This window comes from Tursiops truncatus, chromosome X, assembly GCF_011762595.2.
Source record: "Tursiops truncatus isolate mTurTru1 chromosome X, mTurTru1.mat.Y, whole genome shotgun sequence".
Lineage (NCBI taxonomy): Eukaryota > Metazoa > Chordata > Mammalia > Artiodactyla > Delphinidae > Tursiops > Tursiops truncatus.
In genome coordinates, this window is record NC_047055.1 from 65,419,690 (window position 1) to 65,444,381 (window position 24,692).

General features: G+C 37.2%; 1 protein-coding gene across 2 annotated transcripts in view; it reads right to left on the bottom strand.

Annotated features, from left to right (window-relative positions):
- The window catches only part of ATP7A (ATPase copper transporting alpha), a 142,729-nt gene that overhangs the window by 80,208 nt on the left and 37,829 nt on the right, over window positions 1–24,692 (bottom strand). For both annotated transcript variants that reach the window (XM_019932185.3, XM_073799313.1), the window contains one exon: window positions 100–240. In XM_019932185.3, the coding sequence (XP_019787744.1) occupies window positions 100–219 (120 nt within the window). In that variant the 5' untranslated portion in view covers window positions 220–240. The remainder of the gene's footprint in view (window positions 1–99; window positions 241–24,692) is intronic.

Consider the following 24,692-nt stretch of genomic DNA (forward strand, 5'->3'; position numbering starts at 1 on the left):
TGTCAGTGTGTCTGCATCTGTCTCAGTGTTAGAAGTAATTTCCCAGAAGAATTCCAGTCAACAGCATTTGACTTCACTGATTTCCAAGGAGTAACTTACTTTAATGTGATGTACACCGTTCAGTTTTCCAATGCGCTGTTCAATGGTCCAAACACAGGAACTACATGTCATCCCCTCAACAGAGATGGTGACAGAATTCACACTCATACTTGGATCCATTTTGATTTCTTCTTTATATTCCTATTAGAAACAATGAACTTGTTAATTTCAGCCACGGAAATAATCCTTCCTCTGACATGCACTCCAATGTTCACTGCAGTGCTGTTTACAATAGCCAAGACATGGAAACAACTTAAATGTCCATCAACAGAGGAATGGATAAAGAAGATGTAGTACATATATACAATGGAATACTACTCAGCCATAAAAAAGAATGAAATAATGCCATTTGCAGCAACATGGATAGACCTAGAGACTATCATACTAAGTGAAGTCAAACAGAGAAAGACAAATATCACATGATATTGCTTATATGTGGAATCTAAAAAAAATGATACAAATGAACTTATTTACAAAACAGAAATAGACTCACAGACTTAGAGAACGAACTTATGGTTACCAGGAGGGAAGGGCAGGGGGGGATAGATTGGAAGTTTGGGGCTGACATGTACACAGTACTATATTTAAAATAGATAAACTGGGCTTCCCTGGTGACGCAGTGGTTGAGAGTCCACCTGCCGATGCAAGGGACACGGGTTTGTGCCCTGGTCTGGGAAGATCCCACATGCCGCGGAGCGGCTAGGCCCGTGAGCCATGGCCACTGAGCCTGCGCGTCTGGGGCCTGTGCTCCGCAACGGGAGAGGCCACAACAGTGAGAGGCCTGCATACCGCAAAAAAAAAAAAAAAAAAAAAAAAAGATAACCAAGAAGTACCTACTGTATAGCACAGGGAACTCTGCTCAAAACACTGTAATAACCTAAATGGGAAAACAGTTTGAAAAAGAATAGATACATGTATATGTATAACTCAATCACTTAGCTGTAGACCTCAAACTAATACAACATTGTTAATCAACTATGCTCCAATATAAAATAAAAACTTAAAAACCGAAAAACAACAAAAAACTTTAAGTTAAAAAAAATAAATTATCCTTCCTCAACTTTCCCACCTCCCCAGCTGAAAATACTCTACTAATAAAATATGGCTAACATTCTTTTGTCTCACCTCATTTTACCCCCACCACAGGGCCTTTGGGTTAGCTATTCCCTTGATTTAGGACTTTCTTCTCTTAGATATTTGCTTAGCAAACTTCCTCATCTCTTTCAAGTCTACTCAAATCTAACCTTACTAATAAGTCTTTCAATGACCACACTGTTGAAAATTGCATCCCACACCCCTTCCACACACAGATACTCTGATTCCCATTACCTTTGCTCTATTTTTTTCTTATTTTCATAGAACTTATAACCTTCTAATAAACTCCATAATTTACTTACTATGTTTATTGCATATTACCTGTCTTCCTGTGGTGGTTTTAAAATATGTTCACAAATTCTTTGCTACTCCTTTCCTTCAAGAGGTGGAATTTAACTCCTTTCTCTTTGAGTGTGGCCTGGACTCAGTGACTTGCTTCCAAGTCAATAGTGGAAGTGACAAAGTGTGACTTCCAAGATTGGTCATAAAAGGCACTGCAGGAGGGGAAAAAAGTCACTGTGGCTTCCTCCTTGTCCTCTCTCTTGAATCACCCCATCTAGGGGAAGCTACCCGCCATGGCATGAGGATACTCAAGCAGCCTTTTGGAGAGGTTCACATGGTGAGAAATTGAGGCCTCCTGTCAATAACCAGCAAAGACATAAGGCCTCCTACTAGGTGAGTTAACTGCCTTGAAAGCTGATCCTTCAGACTCAGTTGTCTTTAGATGCCTGTAGCCTCAGCTGACATATAGACTTACAACCTCACGACAGACCTTGAGCCAGAACCACCCAGCTAAACCACTCCCAAATTCATGACCCACAGAAACTGTGAGATAATAATTGTTGGTTGTTTTAAGCCACTAAATTTTGGAATAATTTGTTACACTGCAATACACTTCCCACTAAAACGAAAATTCCATGAAGGCAGGAATCTTTGTTTTTTTCACTGATAATTAGTTTGAATCACATGAAATTGCCATTTTATTGAGATATAATTGACATATAATAGTGTATTAGTTTTAGGTATACAATATAATGATTTGATATATGTATATATTGCAAAATTACCACCATAAGTTTAGTTAACATCCATCACTATACATAGTTACATTTTTTTTTCCTGTGATGAGAAATTTTAAGATCTACTCTCTTAGCAGCCTTCAAATATACAATATTGTTAATTATAGTCACCATGCTGTACATTATATCCTCAGGAATTATTTACCTTATAACTGGAAGTTTATACTTTTTAACGACCTTCATCCATTTTGCCCACTCCCTACCCCCCACCTCTGGTAACCAACCCATCAATCTGTTCTCTGTGTCTATGAGTTCAGGTTTTTTCAGATTCCACGTATAAGTGAGCTCATACAGTATTTGTCTGTCTCTGTCTGACTTATTTCACTTAGCATAATGCCCTCAAGGTCCATCCATGTTGTCACAAGTGGCAGGATTTCCTTCATTTTTACGGCTGAAGAATGTGTATATGTATATCACACTTTCTTTATCTATTCATCTATCGATGGACATTGGTTATTTCCATGTCTTGGCTATTGTAAATAATGCTTCAATGAATAGAGGGGTGCAAATATCTTTGTGATAGTGATTTCATTTCCCTTGGATAAATACCCAGAAGTGGAATTGCTGGATCACATGATAGTTCTGTTTTTTAATTTTTTTCAAGAACCTCCATACTGTTTTCCATATCCATTTTTAAAATGTAAAAATCTTAGAAAAGTTGAAAGAAAAATTCATCCCTAGGTGCATCAGTCTCAGTCTTAACTTCAAATGGCATTAATTATGGAACAACTGTAACTTATAGTGTGATTTGATCTGAAATAGACTCATAATTATTAGTCTATTTTTGTTATTTACTTTTAAAGTTAGATCTAAAGTTATTCCAAATGCAACACTTAACAATTCAGTTATGTCCACTGATTCTTCTTATGAAATTACTATTAAATTACTGTCTATTTTTACAGAGAGACTTACAATATATATTCAATATAAAAGAATACATTTTGTCTAACTTTTGATTTTAATGACTTGAAACAGCCTTTATTCAAAGTCAAAAAAAAATAATGATTCTAATGAACCACACTGCCAAAGATTTTCACATTCTGGTAAACTATGACTTACAATCTATATGTAAAAATAAGCTGTTGTTGCCCTGAGAAACTCTTCCTTCCTCTAGCCAGAGCAGCTGCTGTCAATAGGACAATATGTGAATCTTTGAATGAACGATAAGTGGAATAGGGAAGAAGTAGTAAAAAATGAAGTTCTCCATATTGCCTGAATTCTCCATTGCATGAAATTTTACAATCTAAAAACAGGGAACAGCTTCCCTGTTTTCCAAATCTTTACTATGAAAATTTTCAACCACACATAAAAGGTGAATAATACAATGAACATCTATCTGTATACCCTCTGTATGAATTCAACAATTGTTAACATTTTGCTATACTTGCTCTATTTTTCCTAAACTATTTTTAAGTTTTAGAGATCATAATACTTCAGCATGCATATCCAAACAATAAGAACTCCTATAAAACCACAATACTATGATCACAGCTAAGAAAATTAATCATTGTACATCCTTTAATATAAGTTCTCTATTTAAATTGTCCTAAATGTCCCAAGAATATCCCTTACAGCTTTTATTTTTTTCCAAACCAGGATCCAGACAAGGTTCACACTCTGCATTTGGTTATGTGTCCTTTGTCTCATTTAATCTAAAACAGCCTCTCTCCTTTATCTCTTTTCCCCCAAGTAACTTTTTGAAGAATCTAGGTCAGTTGTCTTAATAGACATTGTATCCTCTTTTTAAAATACAATCTCCTCTTTGATAGGTTAAGGGGCTGATAGCTGGCATTACACCTCCTAATATCTAGGTATGATCAGTTACTACAATAGAACAGAAGCCCAAATGGGACAGGAAACGCAGGTAATTGTGAGCAAAGGATCCTTGGGATGTAAGAACTCACAGGTCTAGGTGAAAAGTCCAAGGCAGGGTACTTAAGGCAAGCATGAAGGCATTAGGGGCTCTAACTAGGGAGAGGGTCACTGGGAAGCAGTAATGAGTATGAAAAGGGAAGGTGATAATGTCTAAAACAAACAGATCCTATCAATATTTTGTCTACTGTTAGCCCTGTGCCTAAAAAAGGAGTTGCTTCCTCTTTCCTCTTGTAGCACATGGCTGCCTGCCTCAAGGTCAGAACATTTTCAGACTTAGTACCTATATGGCTCAAATATGCTATGGGTCAAAATGGGGCTTTTGAGGGTTGACTCAGGTACATTACCAAAACTGACTAAATTGTTTTATAAGAAACTGTCAAGTTCAAAAAACAGAATTGGTAACAAACTTTTGGAATATAATACACTCAACAGATGAAGGCTAGTTTACCTGGTGAGTTAGGAATGTAAAACTGAACTACAGTTTTATTATCGGGTATGCTCCAGACCAAAGTATTGGAGCATCTCTCAGGCTTACTGAGGAACTGAGAAAGACTAGTTAAGCAGAAAGGCACTTTTTTTTTTTTTTTTGGCTGTATGCGGGCCTCTTACTGTTGTGGCCTCTCCCATTGCGGAGCACAAGCTCTGGACGCGCAGGCCCAGCGGCCATGGCTCACGGGCCTAGCTGCTCCGTGGCATGTGGGATCCTCCCGGACCGGGGCACGAACCTGTGTCCCCTGCATCGGGAGACGGACTCTCAACCACTGCGCCACGAGGGAAGCCCCTGAAAGGCACTTTTAAAGTGAGTGGATAATTCACCCTGGAAATATGTATTAGGGAGGAAAGAAATTCTGAGCATGAATGAAAATTACATTAATACAGCTACTTTTCCCATTACATCCTAATTTAAGCATGTCAGATCAACTATGAATAATATGTATTTCTTCTGCCCTCATAATCTGCCTGTATTTTTTCTTCAAAACTATACTTAAATTGGACCTTACACTCAAAACCTCAGAGGAATTCCATTCCCCTCATACTACTCTATTTTACATATATTATTTATATATATATTTTTCTATATAAAATATAACACACACAACTCTAATTGATTTTATAATATATGTATAACCATCTTTTGAATCTTAAATGTCTCAAAGATAGGTACAAAGTCAAGAACAGTTTTTGTAATCTCCCACTGCATTTAGCAAAATGACTAAGAAAACAGAGTAAGAGTGTAAATAATTTCATACGGTGTGGAAAAAAATGTATGTTTATGGGAGATGACAATATCAGAGAAACAAATCTGGCATGCAGCTATTAGCAATGAGGTGACTCTGAGAAAAAGAGCATCCAACAACACTGAGGGAAATAACTTCCAGTTATTAAAGTATTTTGAGCCACTCCCTAAACACAGATGGTAATCACCATCAGTAATAACATTTTCTAAGAGGAAGAACAGTATTATGACTAGATCATCATCTCTGATTTGGAAACAGAAACTGCATAAGTTGAGTACAAACAAACATGACACATACGAAGTCTGACTGCACAAAACCACTTCTTAAAGCTGATCAAAGAAGCTCAAACATTATTTTTATTTTTTTATTAGTATTTTAAATTTATTTATTTTATTAATTGATTTTTGGCTGTGTTGGGTCTTTGTTGCTGCATGCAGCCTCTCTCTAGTGGTGGCGAGTGGGGGCTACTCTTCATTGCAGCGTGCAGGCTTCTCATTGCGGTGGCTTCTGTTGTAGCAGAGCACAGGCTCTAGGCGTTCAGGCTTCAGTAGTTGCAGCACGCAGGCTCAGCAGTTGTGGCTCACGGGCTATAGAGTGCAGGCTCAGTAGCTGTGGTGCTCGGGCTTTGTTGCTCCGTGGCCCATGGGATCTTCCCGGACCAGGGATTGAACCCACGTTATCTGCACTGGCAGGCAGATTCTCAACCAGTGCCACAGGGACGCCCTCAAACATTATTTTTAAATCACCCTAAAATAATGAGGCCTCATAATTTGAGAAAGGTTTCTGGATTCTTAATATATTATATGGTAAAATTTAATTCTTTTTTTGGATACAGCTCTACATGGATAATTTTTGATCACTACAGTAATCAAGAAAATGCAAATTAAAACCACAATGAATATCACTTACTCCCATCAGGTAAACAAAACTTTCAAAATATGACAATACCAAGTGTTAATGAGAATGTGGAGCAACAGGATCTCCCGTATTCAGCTGGTGAGAACATAAATTAGTACAACCATTATGGAACCTGTTCGGTAATATCTGGCAGAGTTCAAGATATGCATATACTAGAACTCAACATTTTCACTCCTAGGCATATTACCCTAGAGAAAATCTCACATGTGTACAAGGACACATGAACAAGAATGCCCATTGCAAAAAAAACCAAAACAACAACAACAACAAAAACCCAACACTTTGAAAATAATCTAAAAGTCTATCAACTGGAAAATGAAAAAACAAGTGGGGATATATACATCATGGAGCATGACACAGTACTTAAAATGAATGAACTAAAATAGTGGTTCTCAGAGGACTGGTTCAAGATGGTGGAGTAGAAAGACATGCACTCACTCCCTCTTGCGAGAGCACCAGAATCACAACTAACTGAACAATCATCGACAAGAAGACACTGGAACTCACCAAAAAGGATACCCCACATGCAAAGACAAAGGATAAGCCACAATGAGATGGTAGGAGGGGTGCAATCACAATAAAATCAAATCCCATAACTGCTGGGTGGTGACTCACAAACTGCAGAACACATCCCACAGAAGTCCACCCACTGGAGTAAAGGTTCTGAGCCCCACGTCAGGCTTCCCAACCTGGGGGTCTGGAAACGGGAGGAGGAATTCCTAGACAATCAGACTTTGAAGGCTAGCGGGATTTGATTGCAGGACTTTGACAGGACTGGGGGAAACAGACACTCCATTCTTGGAGGACACACACAAAGTAGTGTGCACATTGGGACCCAGGGAAAGGAGCAATGACCCCATAGGAGACTGAACCAGACCTACCTACTAGTGCTGAAGGGTCTCCTGCAGAGGCAGGGGATGGTTGTGGCTCACCGTGAGGACAAGGACACCAGTAGCAGAAGTTCTGGGAAGTACTCCTTGGCGTGAGCCCTCCCAGAGTCCAACATTAGTCCCACCAAAGAGCCGGGTAGGTGCCAGTGTTGGGTCCCCTCAGGCCAAACAACCAACAGGGAGGGAACCTAGCCCCACCCATCAGCAGACAAACGGATTAAAGTTTTACCCAGCTCTGCCCACCAGAGCAACACCCAGCTCTACCTATCACCAGTATCTCCCATCAGGAAGCTTGCACAAGCCTCTCAGATAGACTCATCCACCAGAGGGCAGACAGCAGAAGCAAGAACTACAATCCTGCAGCCTGTGGAACAAGACCACATTCACAGACAGATAGACAAAATGAAAAGGCAGAGAGCTATGTACCAGTTGAAGGAACAAGATAAAATCCCAGAAAAACAACTAAATGAAGTGGAGATAGGCAACGTTCCAGAAAAAGAATTCAGAATAATGATAGTGAAGATGATCCAGGACCTCCGAAAAAGAACGGAGGCAAAGATCGAGAAGATGCAAGAAATGTTAAACAAAGACCTAGAAGAATTGAAGAACAAACAGATGAACAATACAATACCTGAAATGAAAACTACACTAGAAGGAATCAATAGCAGAATAACTGAGGCAGAAGAACAGATAAGTGACCTGGAAGATAGAATGGTGGAATTCACTGCTGCAGAACAGAATAAAGACAAACGAATGAAAAGAAATGAAGACAGCCTAAGAGACCTCTTGGACAACATTTAAAAAAACATCATTTGCATTATAGGGGTCCCAGAAGAAGAAGAGAGAGAGAAAGGACCCAAGAAAATATTTGAAGAGATTATAGTCAAAAACTTTCCTAACATGGGAAAGGAAAGAGCCACCCAAGTCCAGGAAGCACAGAGAGTACCAGGCAGGATAAACCCAAGGAGAAACACGCCAAGACACATAGTAATCAAACTGACAAAAAATAAAGACAAAGAAAAATTATTGAAAGCAACAAGAGAAAAACGACAACTAACATACCAGGGAATCCCATAAGGTTAACAGCTGATTTCTCAGCAGAAACTCCACAAACCAGAAGGGAGTGGCATGATATATTTAAAGTGATGAAAGGGGAGAACCTACAACCAAGATTACTCTACCCAGCAAGGATCTCATTCAGATTCGATGGAGAAATCAAAAGAGTTACAAACAAGCAAAAGCTAAGAGAATTCAGCACCACCAAACTAGCTCTACAACTAATGCTAAGGGAACTTCTCTAAGTGGTAAACACAAGAGAAGAAAAGGACTTACAAAACCAAACCCATAACAATTAAGAAAATGGTAATAGGAACATACATATTGATAACTACCTTAAACATGAATGGATTAAATGCTCCAGCCAAAAGACACAGGCTCACTGAATGGATACAAAAATAAGACCCATATATATGCTGTCTACAAGAGACCCACTTCAGACCTAGGGACACATACAGACTAAAAGTGAGGGGATGGAAAAAGATATTCCAAGCAAATGGAAATCAAAAGAAAGCTGGAGTAGCAATACTCATATCACATAAAATAGACTTTAAAATAGAGAATGTTACAAGAGACAAGGAAGGACACTACATAATGATCAAGGGATCGATCCAAGAAGAAGATATAACAGTTATAAACATACAGGCACCCAACATAGGAGCACCTCAATACATAAGACAACTGCTAACAGCCATAAAATAAAATCAACAGTACACAATAATAGTGGGGGACTTTAACACCTCACTTACACCAATGGACAGATCATCCAAACAGAAAATTAATAAGGAAACACAAGCATTAAATGACACATTAGACCAGATAGATTTAATTGATATTTATAGGACATTCCATCCAAAAACAACAGATTACAGTTTCTTCTCACATGCACACAGAACATTCTCCAGGATTGATCACATCTTGGGTCACAGATCAGGCCTCAGTAAATTTAAAAAAATTGAAATCATATCAAGCATCTTTTCCAAACACAATGCTATGAGATTAGAAATCCATTACAGGGAAAAAACGTACAAACACATGGAGGCTACACAATACGTTACTAAATAACCAAGAGATCACTGAAGAAATCAAAGAGGAAATCGAAAAATACCCAGAGACAAATGACAATGAAAACACGACAAACCAAAACCTATGGGATGCAGTAAAAGCAGTTGTAAGAGGGAAGTTTATAGCAATACAAGTCTACCTCAAGAAACAAGAAAAATCTCAAATAAACAATCTAACCTTACACCTAAATGAAGTAGAGAAAGAAGAACAAACAAAACCTAAAGTTAGTAGAAGGAAAGAAATCATAAAGATCAGAGCAGAAATAAATGAAATAGAAACAAAACAATAGCAAAGATCAATAAAACTAAAAGATGGTTCTTTGAGAAGATAAACAAAACTGATAAACCTTTAGCCAGACTCATCAAGAAATAGAGGGAGAGGACTCATATCAATAAAATTAGAAATGAAACAGGAGAAGTTACAACAAAAACTGCAGAAATACAAAGCATCCTAAGAGACTACTACAAGCAACTCTATGCCAATATAATGGACAACCTGGAAGAAATGGACAAATTCTCAGAAAGGTATAACCTTCCAAGACTGAACCAGGAAAAAAGAGAAAATATGAACAGACCAATCACAAGTAATGGAATTGGAACTTTGATTAAAAATCTTCCAACAAACAAAAGTCCAGGACCAGATGACTTCACAGGTGAATTCAATCAAACATTTAGAGAAGAGTTAACACCCATCCTTCTCAAACTCTTCCAAAAAATTGCAGAGGAAGGAACTTTCCCAAACTCATTCTATGAGGCCACCATCACCCTGATACCAAAACCAAAGATACTACAAAAACAGAAAATTACAGACCAATATCACTGATGAATATAGATGAAAAAATCCTCAACAAAATACTAGCAAACAGGGGCTTCCCTGATGGCGCAGTGGTTGAGGGTTCACCTGCCGATGCAGGGGACACAGGTTCGTGCCCTGGTCTGGGAGGATCCCACATGCCGTGGAGCGGCTGGGACCATGGGCCATGGCCGCTGAGCCTGCGCATCCGGAGCCTGTGCTCTGCAATGGGAGAGGCCACAGCAGTGAGAGGCCCGCGTACCGCAAAAAAAAAAAAAAAAAAAAAAATACTAGCAAACAGAATCCAACAACAGATTAAAAGGATCATACCCCATGATCAAGTGGGATCTATCCCACGGATGCAAGGATTCTTCAATCTATGCAAATCAACCAATGAGATACACCATATTAACAAATTGAAGAACAAAAACCATATGATCATCTCAATAGATGCAGAAAAAGCTTTTGACAAAATTCAACACCCATTTAGGATAAAAACTCTCCAGAAAGTGGGCAGAGAGGGAACCTACCTCAACATAATAAAGGCCATATATGACAAACCCACAGCAAACATCACTCTCAATGGTGAAAAACTGAAACCATTTCCTCTAAGATTAGGAACAAAACAAGGTCGTCCACTCTTGTCACTATTATTCAACATAGTTTTGGAAGTCCTAGCCACGGCAATCAGAGAAGAAAAAGAAATAAAAGGAATATAAATTGGAAAAGAAGAAGGAAAACTGTCACTGTTTGCAGATGACATGATATTATACATAGAAAATCCTAAAGATGCTACCAGAAAATTATTAGAGCTAAACAATGAATTTGGTAAAGTTGCAGGATACAAAATTAATGCACAGAAATCTCTTGCATTCCTATACACTAGCAACTAAAGATCAGAAAGAGAAATTAAGGAAACAATCACATCCACCATTGCAACAAAAAGAATAAAATACCTAGGAATAAACCTACCTAAAGAGGTAAAACACCTGTACTCAGAAAACTGTAAGACACTGATGAAAGAGATCAAAGATGACACAAACAGATGGAGAGATATACCATGTTCTTGGATTGGAAGAATCAATATTGTGAAAATGACTATACTACCCAAAGCAATCTACAGATTCAATGCAATCCCTATCAAATTACCAGTGGCATTTTTTTCAGAACTACAACAAAAAATCTTAAAATTTGTATTCAGACACAAAAGACCCCGAATAGCCAAGGCAGTCTTGAGAGAAAAAAAACGGAGCTGGAGGAATCAGATTCCGTGACTTCAGATGATACTACAAAAGCTACAGTAACCAAGACAATATGGTACTGGCACAAAAACCAAAATATGGATCAATGGAACAGGATAGAACGCCCAGAGATAAATCCACGCACCTATGCCCAACTAATCTATGACAAAGGAGGCAGGGATATACAATGGAGAAAAGACAGTCTTCTCAATAAGTGGTGCTGGGAAAACTGGACAACTCCATGTAAAAGAATGAAATTAGAACACTACCTAACACCATACACAAAAATAGACTCAAAATGGATTAGAGACCTAAATGTAAGATCCGACACTATAAAACTCTTAGAGGAAAACATAGGAAGAACACTCTTTGACATAAATTACAGCAAGATCTTTTTGGATCCACCTCCTAGAGTAATGGAAGTAAAAACAAAAATAAACAAATGGGACCTAATGAAACTTCAAAGCTTTTGCACAGCAAAGGAAACCATAAACAAGACGAAAAGACAACCCTCAGAATGGGAGAAAATATTTGCAAATGAATCAACAGACAAAGGATCAATCTCCAAAATATATAAACAGCTCATGCAGCTCAATATTAAGAAACAAACAACCCAATCTAAAACTGGGCAGAAGACCTAAATGGACATTTCTCCAAAGAAGAGATACAGATGGCCAAGAAGCACATGAAAAGCTGCTCAACATCACTAATTATTAGAGAAATGCAAATCAAAACTACAATGAGGTATCACCTCACACCAGTTAGAATGGGCATCATCAGAAAATCTACAAACAACAAATGCTGGAGAGGGTGTGGAGAAAAGGGAACCCCCTTGCACTGTTGGTGGGAATATAAATTGACACAGCCACTATGGAGAACGGTATGGAGGTTCCTTAAAAAACTAAAAATAGAATTACCATATGACCCAGCAATCCCACTACTGGGCATATACCCTGAGAAAACCATAATTCAAAAAGACACATACACCCCAATGTTCATTGCAGCACTATTTACAATAACCAGGTCATGGAAGCAACCTAAATGCCCATCAATAGACAAATGGATAAAGAAGATGTGGTGCATATATACAATGGAATATTACTCGGCCATAAAAAGGAACAAAATTGGGTCATTTTTAGAGACGTGGATGGATCTAGAGATGGTCATACAGAGTGAATTAAGTCAGAAAGAGAAAAGCAAATATCATATATTAACGCCTAATAGTGGAACCTAGAAAAATGGTACAGATGAACCAGTTTGCAGGGCAGAAATAGAGACAGAGATGTAGAGAACAAACATGTGGACACCATGGGGGGAAAGTGGCAGGAGGGGGTGATGGTGGTGGGATGAACTGGGAGATTGGGGTTGACATATATAGACTAATATGTATAAAATAGATAACTAATAAGAACCTGCTGTATAAAAAATAAAATAAAAAGTTAAAAAATAAATAAAATTGTGGTTCTTACTGGGAGGAGGGGAGATTTCACCATGAAAGGGATATCAGGCAACGTCTGGAGACATTTTTGGTTATCACAACGTGGGGTGTGGGGTGGAGGGGAAAGTGCTACTGGGATATCACTAAACATCCTATAATGGACAACAAAGCTCCTCACAGCAAAGAATATCTGGCCCCAAATGTCAACAAAACAGAGGTTGAGAAACTCCAAACTAGGGCTACAGGTAGCAACATGGATAAATCTCACAAACATAGTTGAGGAAATAAAAAGTTTCAGAAGGATACAAAATTCTAAAAATGTAAAACAATACCATATGGTTTTTTTTGTATGCACACATATGTAGTAGTAAAATAAAATTTAAAAATATAAAATATATATAAATATATATATAATATAAAAATATGCATGGGAATAATAAACTCCAAATTCAGGAGTTTGGCGAGGGAGGAAAGGATGCAACTGGAACATAAATGGAAACTTCAACTATATATGTAATGTTTAATTTCTTAGGCTGAGTAGTGGATGCACAAATACGTTATAGGGTTCCCTATACTCTTTGTAGACCTTAGTTATTTCACTGTAAGAATTTTTAAAAGGAAAATAAACGAATGAACCTGGAGGACATTATTCTAAGTGAAATAAGCCAGACATGGAAAGACAAAAACTGCATGATCTCACTTATATGTGGAATCTAAAGTTGAACTCTTAGAGACTAGAAGGGTGGTTATCAGGGCCTGGGGAGTGGGGGAAATGGGGAAATGTTGGTTAAAGGGTACAGAGTTTCAATTATGAAGGATGAATAAACTCTGGAAATCTAATGTATGCATGATGACTACAGTTAATAATTGTTTACTTAAAACTTGCTAAAAGAGATGTTAATTGCCCTCAACAGCAACAAAAAATGGTAACTATGTAAGGTGATGAATATGTTCATGAGTTTGATTGCAGTAATCATATCACAATGCATATGTACATCAAAATATCACGTTTTACAACTTAAATATATACTATTTCTATTTGTCAATTATACCTCGATAAAGATGGAGAAAAAAGATTTTTAAGAAACACAGTCCACTTTAGGGGGAAATAAAGAAGAAAAATATATAGGGAATGTGCAGAAATTAAGAGACAAGTTACCAAAATTGAAATAATTCAATAAGTGAGACCAATGATAAACTCAAACATATAAAGAGACAAAAATCACCCAGTCTATTACACCAGGGCTATAAAAACACCCCTGTTTTGTCAAGCAAATTAATAATTTCTAGCTATGCAAACACTCAACTAGTTGCCTTCAGAGTATATATATTTCCAAATCAATTTAATTTTTTAAAAGTTTTAATTTTTTTAGTTTTTTCCTACCCATTTGCTTTTATTTAAAATCTACCACCTCTGAATTGAAAACAAAAGGGGAAAGCATTAGCTTCTTTATTATTTTACATAAAACATCTCATTTAAATTGTGTGAACCTTTAAAATGAACATTGATCTTATCCCTTAACTTGTTTTCAAAATACTGAGTGTCTAACCTCTTTCATCACACAACTGTCACTATACAAACAGAAGACTAAGATTTCAGATGAAACAGCTGGAGTAGACTAGTGTATGTTTCAAAACATAATTGTTCTTTTCGTTTGACCATTCCCAAAAGATTAGGAGTCAGTACTTCAGACATATTAGTAAGGTCAAAAAAGACCAGAACACTCAAATTAGGAAAAGGCTGTGTGCTTTGCTGGCCATTTTTGTGACTCCTTGACTAATCACCGCTTCTTACAAAAGAGCTGTCCTTGTGATAACTACAGATATTTCAGATTCCTATAGCATTTCATATACATAATTTCACAACAATCCTGCAATATAAATGAGGTACTTGCCTCCTTTTAAAATTAAGGAAGCTAACACTCAGACTTACCTCTGCTCATACAGCCAATTCAAGCTGAAGTCTAGAGCTAACAATAGCCTCAAAGGGATTGACTTAATAGGGCAATGTTTGCAAAACGTATCAAAGAAAACCAGCCAGGGCTTCCCTGGTGGCGCAGTGGTTGAGAGTCCGCCTGCCGATGCAAGGGACACGGGTTCATGCCCCTGTCTGGGAAGATCCCACATGCCGCGGAGTGGCTGGGCCCGTGAGCCATGGCCTCTGAGCCTGCGCTCCGCAATGGGAGAGGCCAGAACAGTGAGAAGCCCGCGTACCGCAAAAAAAAAAAAAAAAAAAGAATAGACAGATCCTTTGCAATGGAACAGAAAGTCCCAGAAACAGACATATATGTATATATAAGAATTTAGTTGCATAGCACAGGGAGATCAGCTCGGTGCTTTGTGACCACCTAGAGGGGTGGGATAGGGAGGGTGGGAGGGAGACACAAGAGGGAGGAGATATGGGGATATATGTGTACATATAGCTGATTCACTTTGTTATAAAGCAGAAACTAACACACCAGTGTAAAGCAATTATACTCCAATAAAGATGTTAAAAAAAAGAATTTAGTATATAATAAGGGAAGTATTTCAAATCAGTGGGGAAATAAATAAGTGGTGTTGCCATAATGTGCTAACCATGTGAGGTAAACACGTTTAAATCCCATCTTACTCCAAAATTAATTCTAAATGAGTTAAAGACTGAAATGTAAAAAAAAAATGTTTAATGCTATAAAAGTGGATAATTAACAAAAACAGCAACAACAAAACTTGGGATGGAGAAGGCCTTTCTAAGCCTAAGCCAAAAGCAGAAACGATAAAAGAAAAGATCTTTAAATTTAATTTTTATGCATTTTTAAAATGTCATGTGCCATAAAAAACCCACGTAAGCAAATTACAAAAATATATATGCATATGGAGTTTCCTTCTGGGGTGATGAGATGTTCTGGAATTAGATAGTAGTAATGGTTGCACAAGTCTGCGAATACACTAAAAACCCCTGAATTACATAAAATTATACTGAATTTTATGACATGTAAATTATATCTCAAAAAACTCCATATATGTAATACATATATGTCAATTGACAAAATAAGAAATCCAAAATTCCAATAAACATAAAACTTTACATTTAAAGTTATAAATTAAAACGACTAAAATACAATGTTTTCCCCCTACTAGATTAGTAAAACGTGTCTATTACCACATAGCTTAAAACAACAAAACAGGAAACAACCTACATTTTTTACAGTAGGGCACTGGTTAAATAAACTCCAGTAGATCCACACTTTTACAGATAGTTGTCATATTTTTTGGCTACCCAGCATCCAAACACACAGCTTAGGTTAAGGAAATCCCCTGCTGTGAGTGAGCTTCTTGGTAATAGGCAGTAGGACCCACCCCCACTAATGAAGCCAAAGTGGAAGGAGGAGGTATTCCCTTTCCCTTCATCCTTCAAGGTAAGATGCTAAGTGATTCTAGATCTGGCTGGGCAGATACCTCTGCCCAGGTTTTTGAATTCTGAGAAAGTGACACAAATACACAGTGAGAGTTAAAGAGAATTCGCAGCAGCTTCAGCAACAGTCAAGATGCCAGCAGTGGTGGTGGCAAAAGTCCTGAGATAGCCAGTGCCACTGGAGAGGTCCTCACCAGACTGTACATGGGGGGTGTGACCTTGGCTGTTTTAGCCTCTCTGGGTTCCTGCCCATTTTTCCAAGCCTGGCTGACCATCTTTCCTGTTGACTCTATAAACAATCTTCATAGCCTACCAATAAATTCCTTGTCTGGGTAAGTGAGCTGAACTGCTTCATGTTGTTTGCAAGCAAAAACTCAGCATAATACATGTATAATAAATACCATGTGGCCATTAAAAACAATGATGTAGATCTCCATTTGCTCACGGGGAAAATATTCAGGATACATTAAGTAAGAAAAAGCAAATTTTCACTGCAAGAAGTTCTCTAAACCCACCACCAATGGGTTAACTAATGGTCTCCATTCTATCACCCAAATATTCAGATGCCCACAGCATGCTTAAGTGCACTCTTTGTCCTACCAGTAGTGTGTTGACATACTTAGTTTCATCTGTGTTTGCTCCCAAGCCTCTTTATGCCCACTGAACTTCTTTTAATCGTGTGATTTAATTAAATATTATGTAAACTGATGAAACATGAGTATAAAAGAGAGTTACTATTTCTGTGAAAACAAAGGTGAATGCTTTAGAAAGATTCAATAAAGGTGAGCAGTAAACTGCTGAAATAGCTGCACATAAGCAACTTTAACAGAATGGGGGGAGAGAAATCATAAAAAACTAAAAATTCTATTCTCTACTTTCATGAAAGCAAACTAGAAATTGGAAATCTGGAAACCTGGAATGAAACAATATGGATGTGGTTTATACAGAAAGAAAAGGAGGAATTTCAAAGGACCCATATACAAGGAAAAGGCCTTGGCCCTACATATAAATATTGGAGAATGAATGAATATATGTTCTAGGTTTTTACAAAATGAATAGGCTACATATAGTTATTATGGCTCCTTTCTTCAACTGACCAACCACTGGATGGTGCAGGAGAGTTTCTACCATGTTTCCATCTTCTACGAAGGAAGACTCTAGAATATACCACAGAACAAAGAGGAAAAAAATACCTGATTTCATTTTGTTTTAAAGGGCCCTGATAATTTACATTTTCAGCCTTGACTAAAACCTGTCATAAGCCAACTTTTATAAATAGTTGGATTGAGAATGTGTATTCCTAACAAGGACATCATTGAAATTTACACTTTAATGAATTTTCTTCCCTTCTTTGAATTTCCTGTTTGTCCTATAAAGCCATGAAATGTTGCAATGGCCTATTACAATGGCTATGTCCAATACTTTATGCTATTTTTTAAGTTGTTTCCATTCAGAATCCTCAGTAGAATTCAGAGATGATTCTCCTCACATAGTTTTATAGGACATTTCTTCTTCCTCTAAAAGTATTTATGGGCTTAGGAAGACTATTATTTCCTGAGAAAGGCAGGTACTTTGTAAAAGTTTGTGTGTGTGGGGTGTGTGTGTAAAATACACATAACATAAAATTAATCATTTTAACTATTTTTTTAATTAAAGTATAGTTGACTTACAGTATTACATTAGCTTCAGGTATACAACATAGTAATTCAGTATTTTCACAGAATATATTCCATAAAAAATTGTCATAAAATATTGACTGTGTTCCCTGTGCTGTGCATTACATCTTTGTAACCTATTTATTTTATAGCTAGTAGTTTGTACCTCTTAATCCCCTTGAGCTATTTTGCCCCTCGTCCCACCCTTTTCCCCTCTGGTAAACACTAGTTTGTTCTCTATATCTGTGCATCTGTTTCTGTTCTATTTGTTCATGTGCTTTATTTTTTGGATTCCACATATAAGTAAAAATATATAATATTTGTCTTTCTCTCTGAGTTATTTCACTAAGCATAATACCCAGGTCCATATATATATGGTCTATATATATATATATATATATATATCTTTTAATATTGGTGTTTTCATTTTCTTTGGATAAACACCTACAAGTGGCACTGCTGGATCACATGGTAGTCCTGTTTTTAATGTTCTGAGGAACTTTTATATTGTTTTCCATAGTGGCTGTACCAATTTACATTTCCACCAGCAGTGCACGAGGGTTCCCTTTTCTCCACATCCTAGCCAATACTTGTTATTTCTTGTCTTTTTGATGATAGCCATTATGACAGGTGTGAGGTGGTATCTCACTGTGGTTTTGATATGCATTTCCCTGATGGTTAGTGATGCTGAGCATCTTTTCATATGTCTGTTGGCCGTCTGCATGTCTTCTTTGGGAAAAATGACTATTCAAGTCCTCTGCCCATTTTTTAATTGAATTGATTTTTTAAAATATTGATTTGTATGAGTTCTTTATATATTTTGGATTTGACCCCTTATCAGACATATTGTTTGCAAATGTCTTCTCCCATTCAAGGCTGTCTCTTCATTTTGTTGATGGTTTCCTTCTCTGTGCAAAAGTTTTTAAGTTTGATTAGTTCCCATCTTTAAATTTTTGCTTTTGTTTCCCTTGCCTGAGAAGAGAGATACAAAAACTATTCATAAGACCAATGTCAAAGAGAATACTGCCTATACTTTCTTTTAGGAGTTTTATGGTTTTAGATCTTACATTTAGGTCTTTAATCCATTTTGAGTTTATTTTTGTATATGGTGTAAGGAAATGTTCGAGTTTCATCTCCTTTATGTAGCTGTCCAGTTTTCCCAACACCATTTACTGAAGAAACTATCTTTTCTCCATTGTATATTCCTGCCTCCTTTGCCATAGATTAACTGACCATATAACTGGATTTATTTCTGGGCTCTCTATTCTGTTCCATTGATCTGCTTGTCTGTTTTGTGCCAGTACCATACTGTTTGGATTACTGTAGCTTTGTAGTATTGTCTGAAGTCAGGGAGTATGGTATGTCCAGCTTTGTTCTTGGTTTCACTGATCTTTTGTTGTTTCTTTGGTCTTTATTTTATTTATTTCCACTCTCATCTTTATTATTAGCTTCCTTCTGCTGACTTTGGGCTTTGTTTGCTCTTTTTCTAATTCCTTTAGAATTAGAGGGCTGGAGCCAGATATGAGCCAGGGCCGTTTTAACCATTTTTAAAGTGTACAGTTTAGTAGCATTAAGTACATTCACACTGTTGTGCAACCATCACCACCATCCATCTCCAGAACTTGCTCATCTTCCTAAACTGAAACTATACTCATTAAACACCAATTACCCATTTCACCTCTACCCAACCCCTAGTAACCATCATTCTACTTTCTGACTCTATGAATTTGACTACTCTAGGTTCCTCATATAAGTAGAATCATTTGTCCTTTTTTGTCTGGTGTATTTCACTTAGCATAATATCTTAAAGGTTTACCCATGTTGTATCACATGGCAGAAAGTTATTCCTTCTTTTTTTTTAAAAAAAAAAGTGTGTGTGTCCGTGTGTGTGTATGCACACACGTGTATATGGCCTTTTATTTGTTTTTCCTTTTATAAATTTATTTATTTATTTACTGGCTGAGTTGGGTCTTCGTTGCTACACATGGGTTTCCTCTAGTTGCGTTGAGTTGGGGCTACTCTTTGCTGTGGTGTGCAGGCTTCTCTTGTTGCAAACCACGGGCTCTAGGCATGCAGGCTTCAGTAGTTGTGGCACGTGGGCTCAGTAGCTGTGGCTCGAGGGCTCTAGAGCACAGACTCAGTAGTTGAGGTGCACAAGTTTAGTTGCTCCACAGCATGTGGGATCTTCCCAGACCAGGGCTCAAACCCGTGTCTCCTGCATTGGCAGGTGGATTCTTAACCACTGCACCATCAGGGAAGCCCGGAATGTTATTCCTTCTTAAGGCTGAATAATATTGCATTGTATGTATATACCATATTTTGTTTATCTACTCATCTTCTAATACACCTTTGGGTTGCTTCTATCTTTGTGCTACCGTGAATAATGCTGTTATAACCACTGTTATACAAATATCTGTTTAAGTCCCTGCTTTTAATTCTTTTGGGTATATACTTAGACTTGGAATTTCTGGATCATTTGGTAATTCCACATTTAATTTTTTTAGGAATCACCGTACTGTTTTCCATAGCAACTGTACCATTTTTCATTCCTACCAACAATGCACAAGGGTTTCAATTTCTCTACATCCTCACCAACACTTGTTATTATTTTCTGTTTTTAAAAAAATAATAGCTATCCTAATGGGTGTGAAGTGGTAACACACTTTTCTACATCTCAGAAATTTCAATAAAGAATTAGTGAATTAAAGCTAAAATATGAGATAGATGGAAAGCCATAACCTTTCGTTATTAGCCATTTCACTGTTACTTTATTTCATTTACAATGTATTCTTACAATTTTTCTTGACAATTTCTTCTATATTTGGATTTTATGGTAAGAACTTGTTACAATATATACTTTAAATGTGAAACAGTATGTTTTCAGCTCTATTTTAGGTATGATTAGTTTAACAGGTTAGCACAAGAACTTGGAATGAGTTCAAAGGGATCAGGATAAGAAGATGTAGGAATTCCCTGGTGGTCCAGTGGTTAGAACACAGTGCTTTTTCACTGGGGTGGGCCGGGTTCAATCCCTGGTCGGGGAACAGAGATCCTGAAAGCTGCGCAGCACCGCCAAAAAAAAAAACATGTAAATGTTCTTGGCTCAACATGTGCTTATTTTTAAAGCGGATATAAAAGAGGAATTGTTGTGAATTTCATTTACATCAGTTCTTCAGAAACTTACCTTTCAGATTTAAGCACATTTCTCTAACTTTTTTCCTAAAGCTAGTAAGAGTATACTAAAGGGGTAGAGTATACTAAAGGGTACAATATTGTGCTTTCAGCACTATAAATGAATAGCCAAATAATAATGAAGCAATACTAGCCACAATTACTATAACGAAGTAGACTGACCAGTAAAGATGATGTGGGCAATATCTAGACCCTAGGAACATATTACTCAATCACCCTGAACAACTTGTTTGTTCTACCTACTTTGGAAAGTAATAGCAGAGGAACTGAACTCTATCATTAAAAGTTACTTATTCAGGGACTTCCCTGGTAGTCTAGTGGTTAAGACTCTGAGCTTCCACTGCAGGGGGCACAGGTTCAAGATCCTGCATGTCACACAGTGAAGTTATTTATTCAAATACTTGTCCTCAACTCACCTAAGCGTTTATATAAATGTCTCCCACACAAGAATAAAATAATTTGTAATATATTTAGGACCAATGAAACTGCATGAAATCTCAGGAAAATTTAAATAGGAAATTATGCCTATTTTAAACTAGGCAAATGTACATAAACAGCAACCTAGTACTAGTTATTGCTATATAAGTGTTACTTATAGTTACATAGTATTATTACTATACAATAAAAACTCAGAGATTAACGGCATGAGCCAAAATCACATATACTTACCCAAACACTGATCCAAAGATAATCACATTTTTGCTTCTCCATAGGGACTCCAACGAGTGGCAGATAAGGCTACAGCATAAACATGTGCCTCAACTTTTTTCCCTCTTACTTAGATGAAAACCATCTATTTCAAATATTCCAAAAATGAACTGGGGAGAAAACCGACTGGAAGGAGAGACACCCAAAGAGAGAAAGAGATACCCAAAGCAGTTGTTCAATAAACATTTTTTTGTTGTTGGGTGGATGGTCAGTTGACTGGATGGACAGACAAACCAACTCTGAATTCTCCTGCTAGATAAGAAAGCTGAAAGGGGGAAAGTGATTTCTTCTTGGTCAGAAGACTAAAAATGGTGGGAAACTACTAACATTCTAAGATATTTTCCAGATATTCTTTACTTTTCCCTTGACTGCTAAATGAAAACTCAAAGGAGCAAGTCCACCTTAGCTCAGTGATCAATATTAGTATCACTGTACTTCCCTGGTGGTGCAGTGGTTAAGAATCCACCTGCCAATGCAGGGGACACGGGTTCGAGCCCTGGTCCGGGAAGATCCCACATGTCACAGAGCAACTAAGCCCATGTGCCACAACTACTGAGCCTGTGCTCTAAAGCCTGCGAGCCACAACTACTGAAGCCCACGTGCCTAGAGCCCGTGCTCTGAAACAAGAGAAGCCACTGCAACGAGAAGCCCATGCAGTGCAGCAAAGAGTAGCCCCTGCTCGCCACAACTAGAAAGCCCACGTGCAGCAACGAAGACCTAATGCAGCCAAAATTAAATAAATTTAAATAAATAATTTTTTAAAAAGACAATAACTTGTATATATTAAGTTAACTAAAATATATAATTAGAATTAATTTCCCATTTCCTTTTTTTATTGTGGCTATTAGGAAAATTTAAATTACATGTGTGGCTCACATTTTATTTCTATTGGACAGTGCTGTTCTAGAGTCATTATTTTATCTTTTAAAGTTACGTCTATGATCCACCTGGAACTACATTTTGTATACAGTATGAGGTAGGAGGCAAGGCTCATTTTCCCCCATATGGATACTGAATTGACCTGCTACCACTTATTGAAAGAGATTTTCCTTACATGTAATGTTCTTGTCAGATTTTGTTATAAAGGTTACACTTATTCCATAAAAAGAGTTGGAGAGTATTATTTTTCAGTTCTCTGTTAAAGATTGGTGTTAGATTGGTGTTAGCTCTTTACTAACTGGAAAAATTCACCAGAGAAGCCACTTGGACCTCAAGTTTTCCTTGTGGAAAGGCTGTTATATCAGTTATTGAGAGAGGTGTATTAAAATCTCCAACTACAATTATGGACCTATTTCGCCTTTTAGTTCTCCATTTTTTGTCTCATACATTTTTAGGCTATGCAATTACCTACATAAAAAGTTAGGAATATTATGTCTATCTGTTGAATTAATCGTTTCATTATTATGAATTATTCTCCTCTCCAGTAGTATGGCCACACCAGTTATCTTTTGGAAGTATTTGCATAAAATATTTTTAATACATTTATTTTCAACTTTTCTATGCATGACATATAGTTGTATGTTATATCTGGGAATAGCACTTAGTTGTTTTTTAATTTATTTATTTTATTTATTTTATTTTTGGCTTCATTGGGTCTTCATTGTTGAGCATGGGCTTTCTCTAGTTGCGGTGAGCGGGGGCTACTCTTCATTGCAGTGTGTGGGCTTCTCATTGAGGTGGCTTCTCTTGCTGCGGAGCATGGACTCTAGGTGCGTGGGCTTCAGTAGTTGTGGCCACAGGCTCAGTAGTTGTGGCTCACAGGCTCTAGAGCACAAGCTCAGTAGTTGTGGTACACAGGCTTACTTGCTCCATGGCACGTGGGATCTTCCCCGACCAGGACTCAAACCCATGTCCCCTGCATTGGCAGGTGGATTCTTAACCACTGTGTCACCAGGGAAGCCCTAGCTGTTTTTTTTTAATCCTTCTTACAAGCTCTGCTCTGAACTGTAATATTGGGTGCACTTACATTTAATAAAATTACTAATATTTTGGGGTTTATGCCTATCTTCTCGATGTTTTCCTATTTGGCCCAAGTATTCTTTGAGGCTTTTTCTCCTTCCTTGCTTTATTTTGCATTAATCAAATACCTTTCATTATTCCCCTTTTCCCATGTAATAGCTTGTTATAGTTTTTAAACATCACTCTTTTAGTACCCTAGAGATTACAACATGTCTTTATTTATTACAGTCTATCTTAAATTAGAACTTTTATCTCTGCCTGGATAGTGGAAAAACTTTTAAAACATGTTAACTCCATTTAACATCTTCCTTTTATCAGTTTCCTATTGCTGCTATAACAAATTGCCACAAATGCAAATGTATTATCTTACAATTCTGGAGGTCAGTAACCCAAAATAGGTCTCACTGGGTGAAGTGGAGTGAAGGGAGCAAAGTCCATCTTGACTCAGTGATCAGTATTAGTATTATGATAATGCCATCTGCAGCAACATGGATGGACCTAGAGATTATCATACTGAGTGAAGTAAATCAGACAGAGAAAGACAATTATCATATGATATCGCTTATATGTGGAATCTAAAAAAAAAGGGTACAAATGAACTTATCTACAAAACAGAAACAAGAATTACAGATGTAGAAAACAAACTCATGATTACCAGGGGGTAATCAGGGGGAGGGATAAATTGGGAGATTGGGATTGACATATACACACTACCATATATAAAATAGATAGCTAATAAGGACCTACTGTATAGCACAAGGAACTCTACTCAATACTCTGTAATGGGCTATATGGGAAAAGAATCTAAAAAAGAGTGGATATATGTACATATATAACTGATTCACTCTGCTGTACACCTGAAACTAACAGAACATTGTAAATCAATATACTCCAATAAAAAATTTTTAAAAATTAGAATCATGAATATTATGCACCACCTATGAAACATTTTCAACAAAAATCTTTAACATGTATCTAATCAAGGTTTTAGAGCTAAC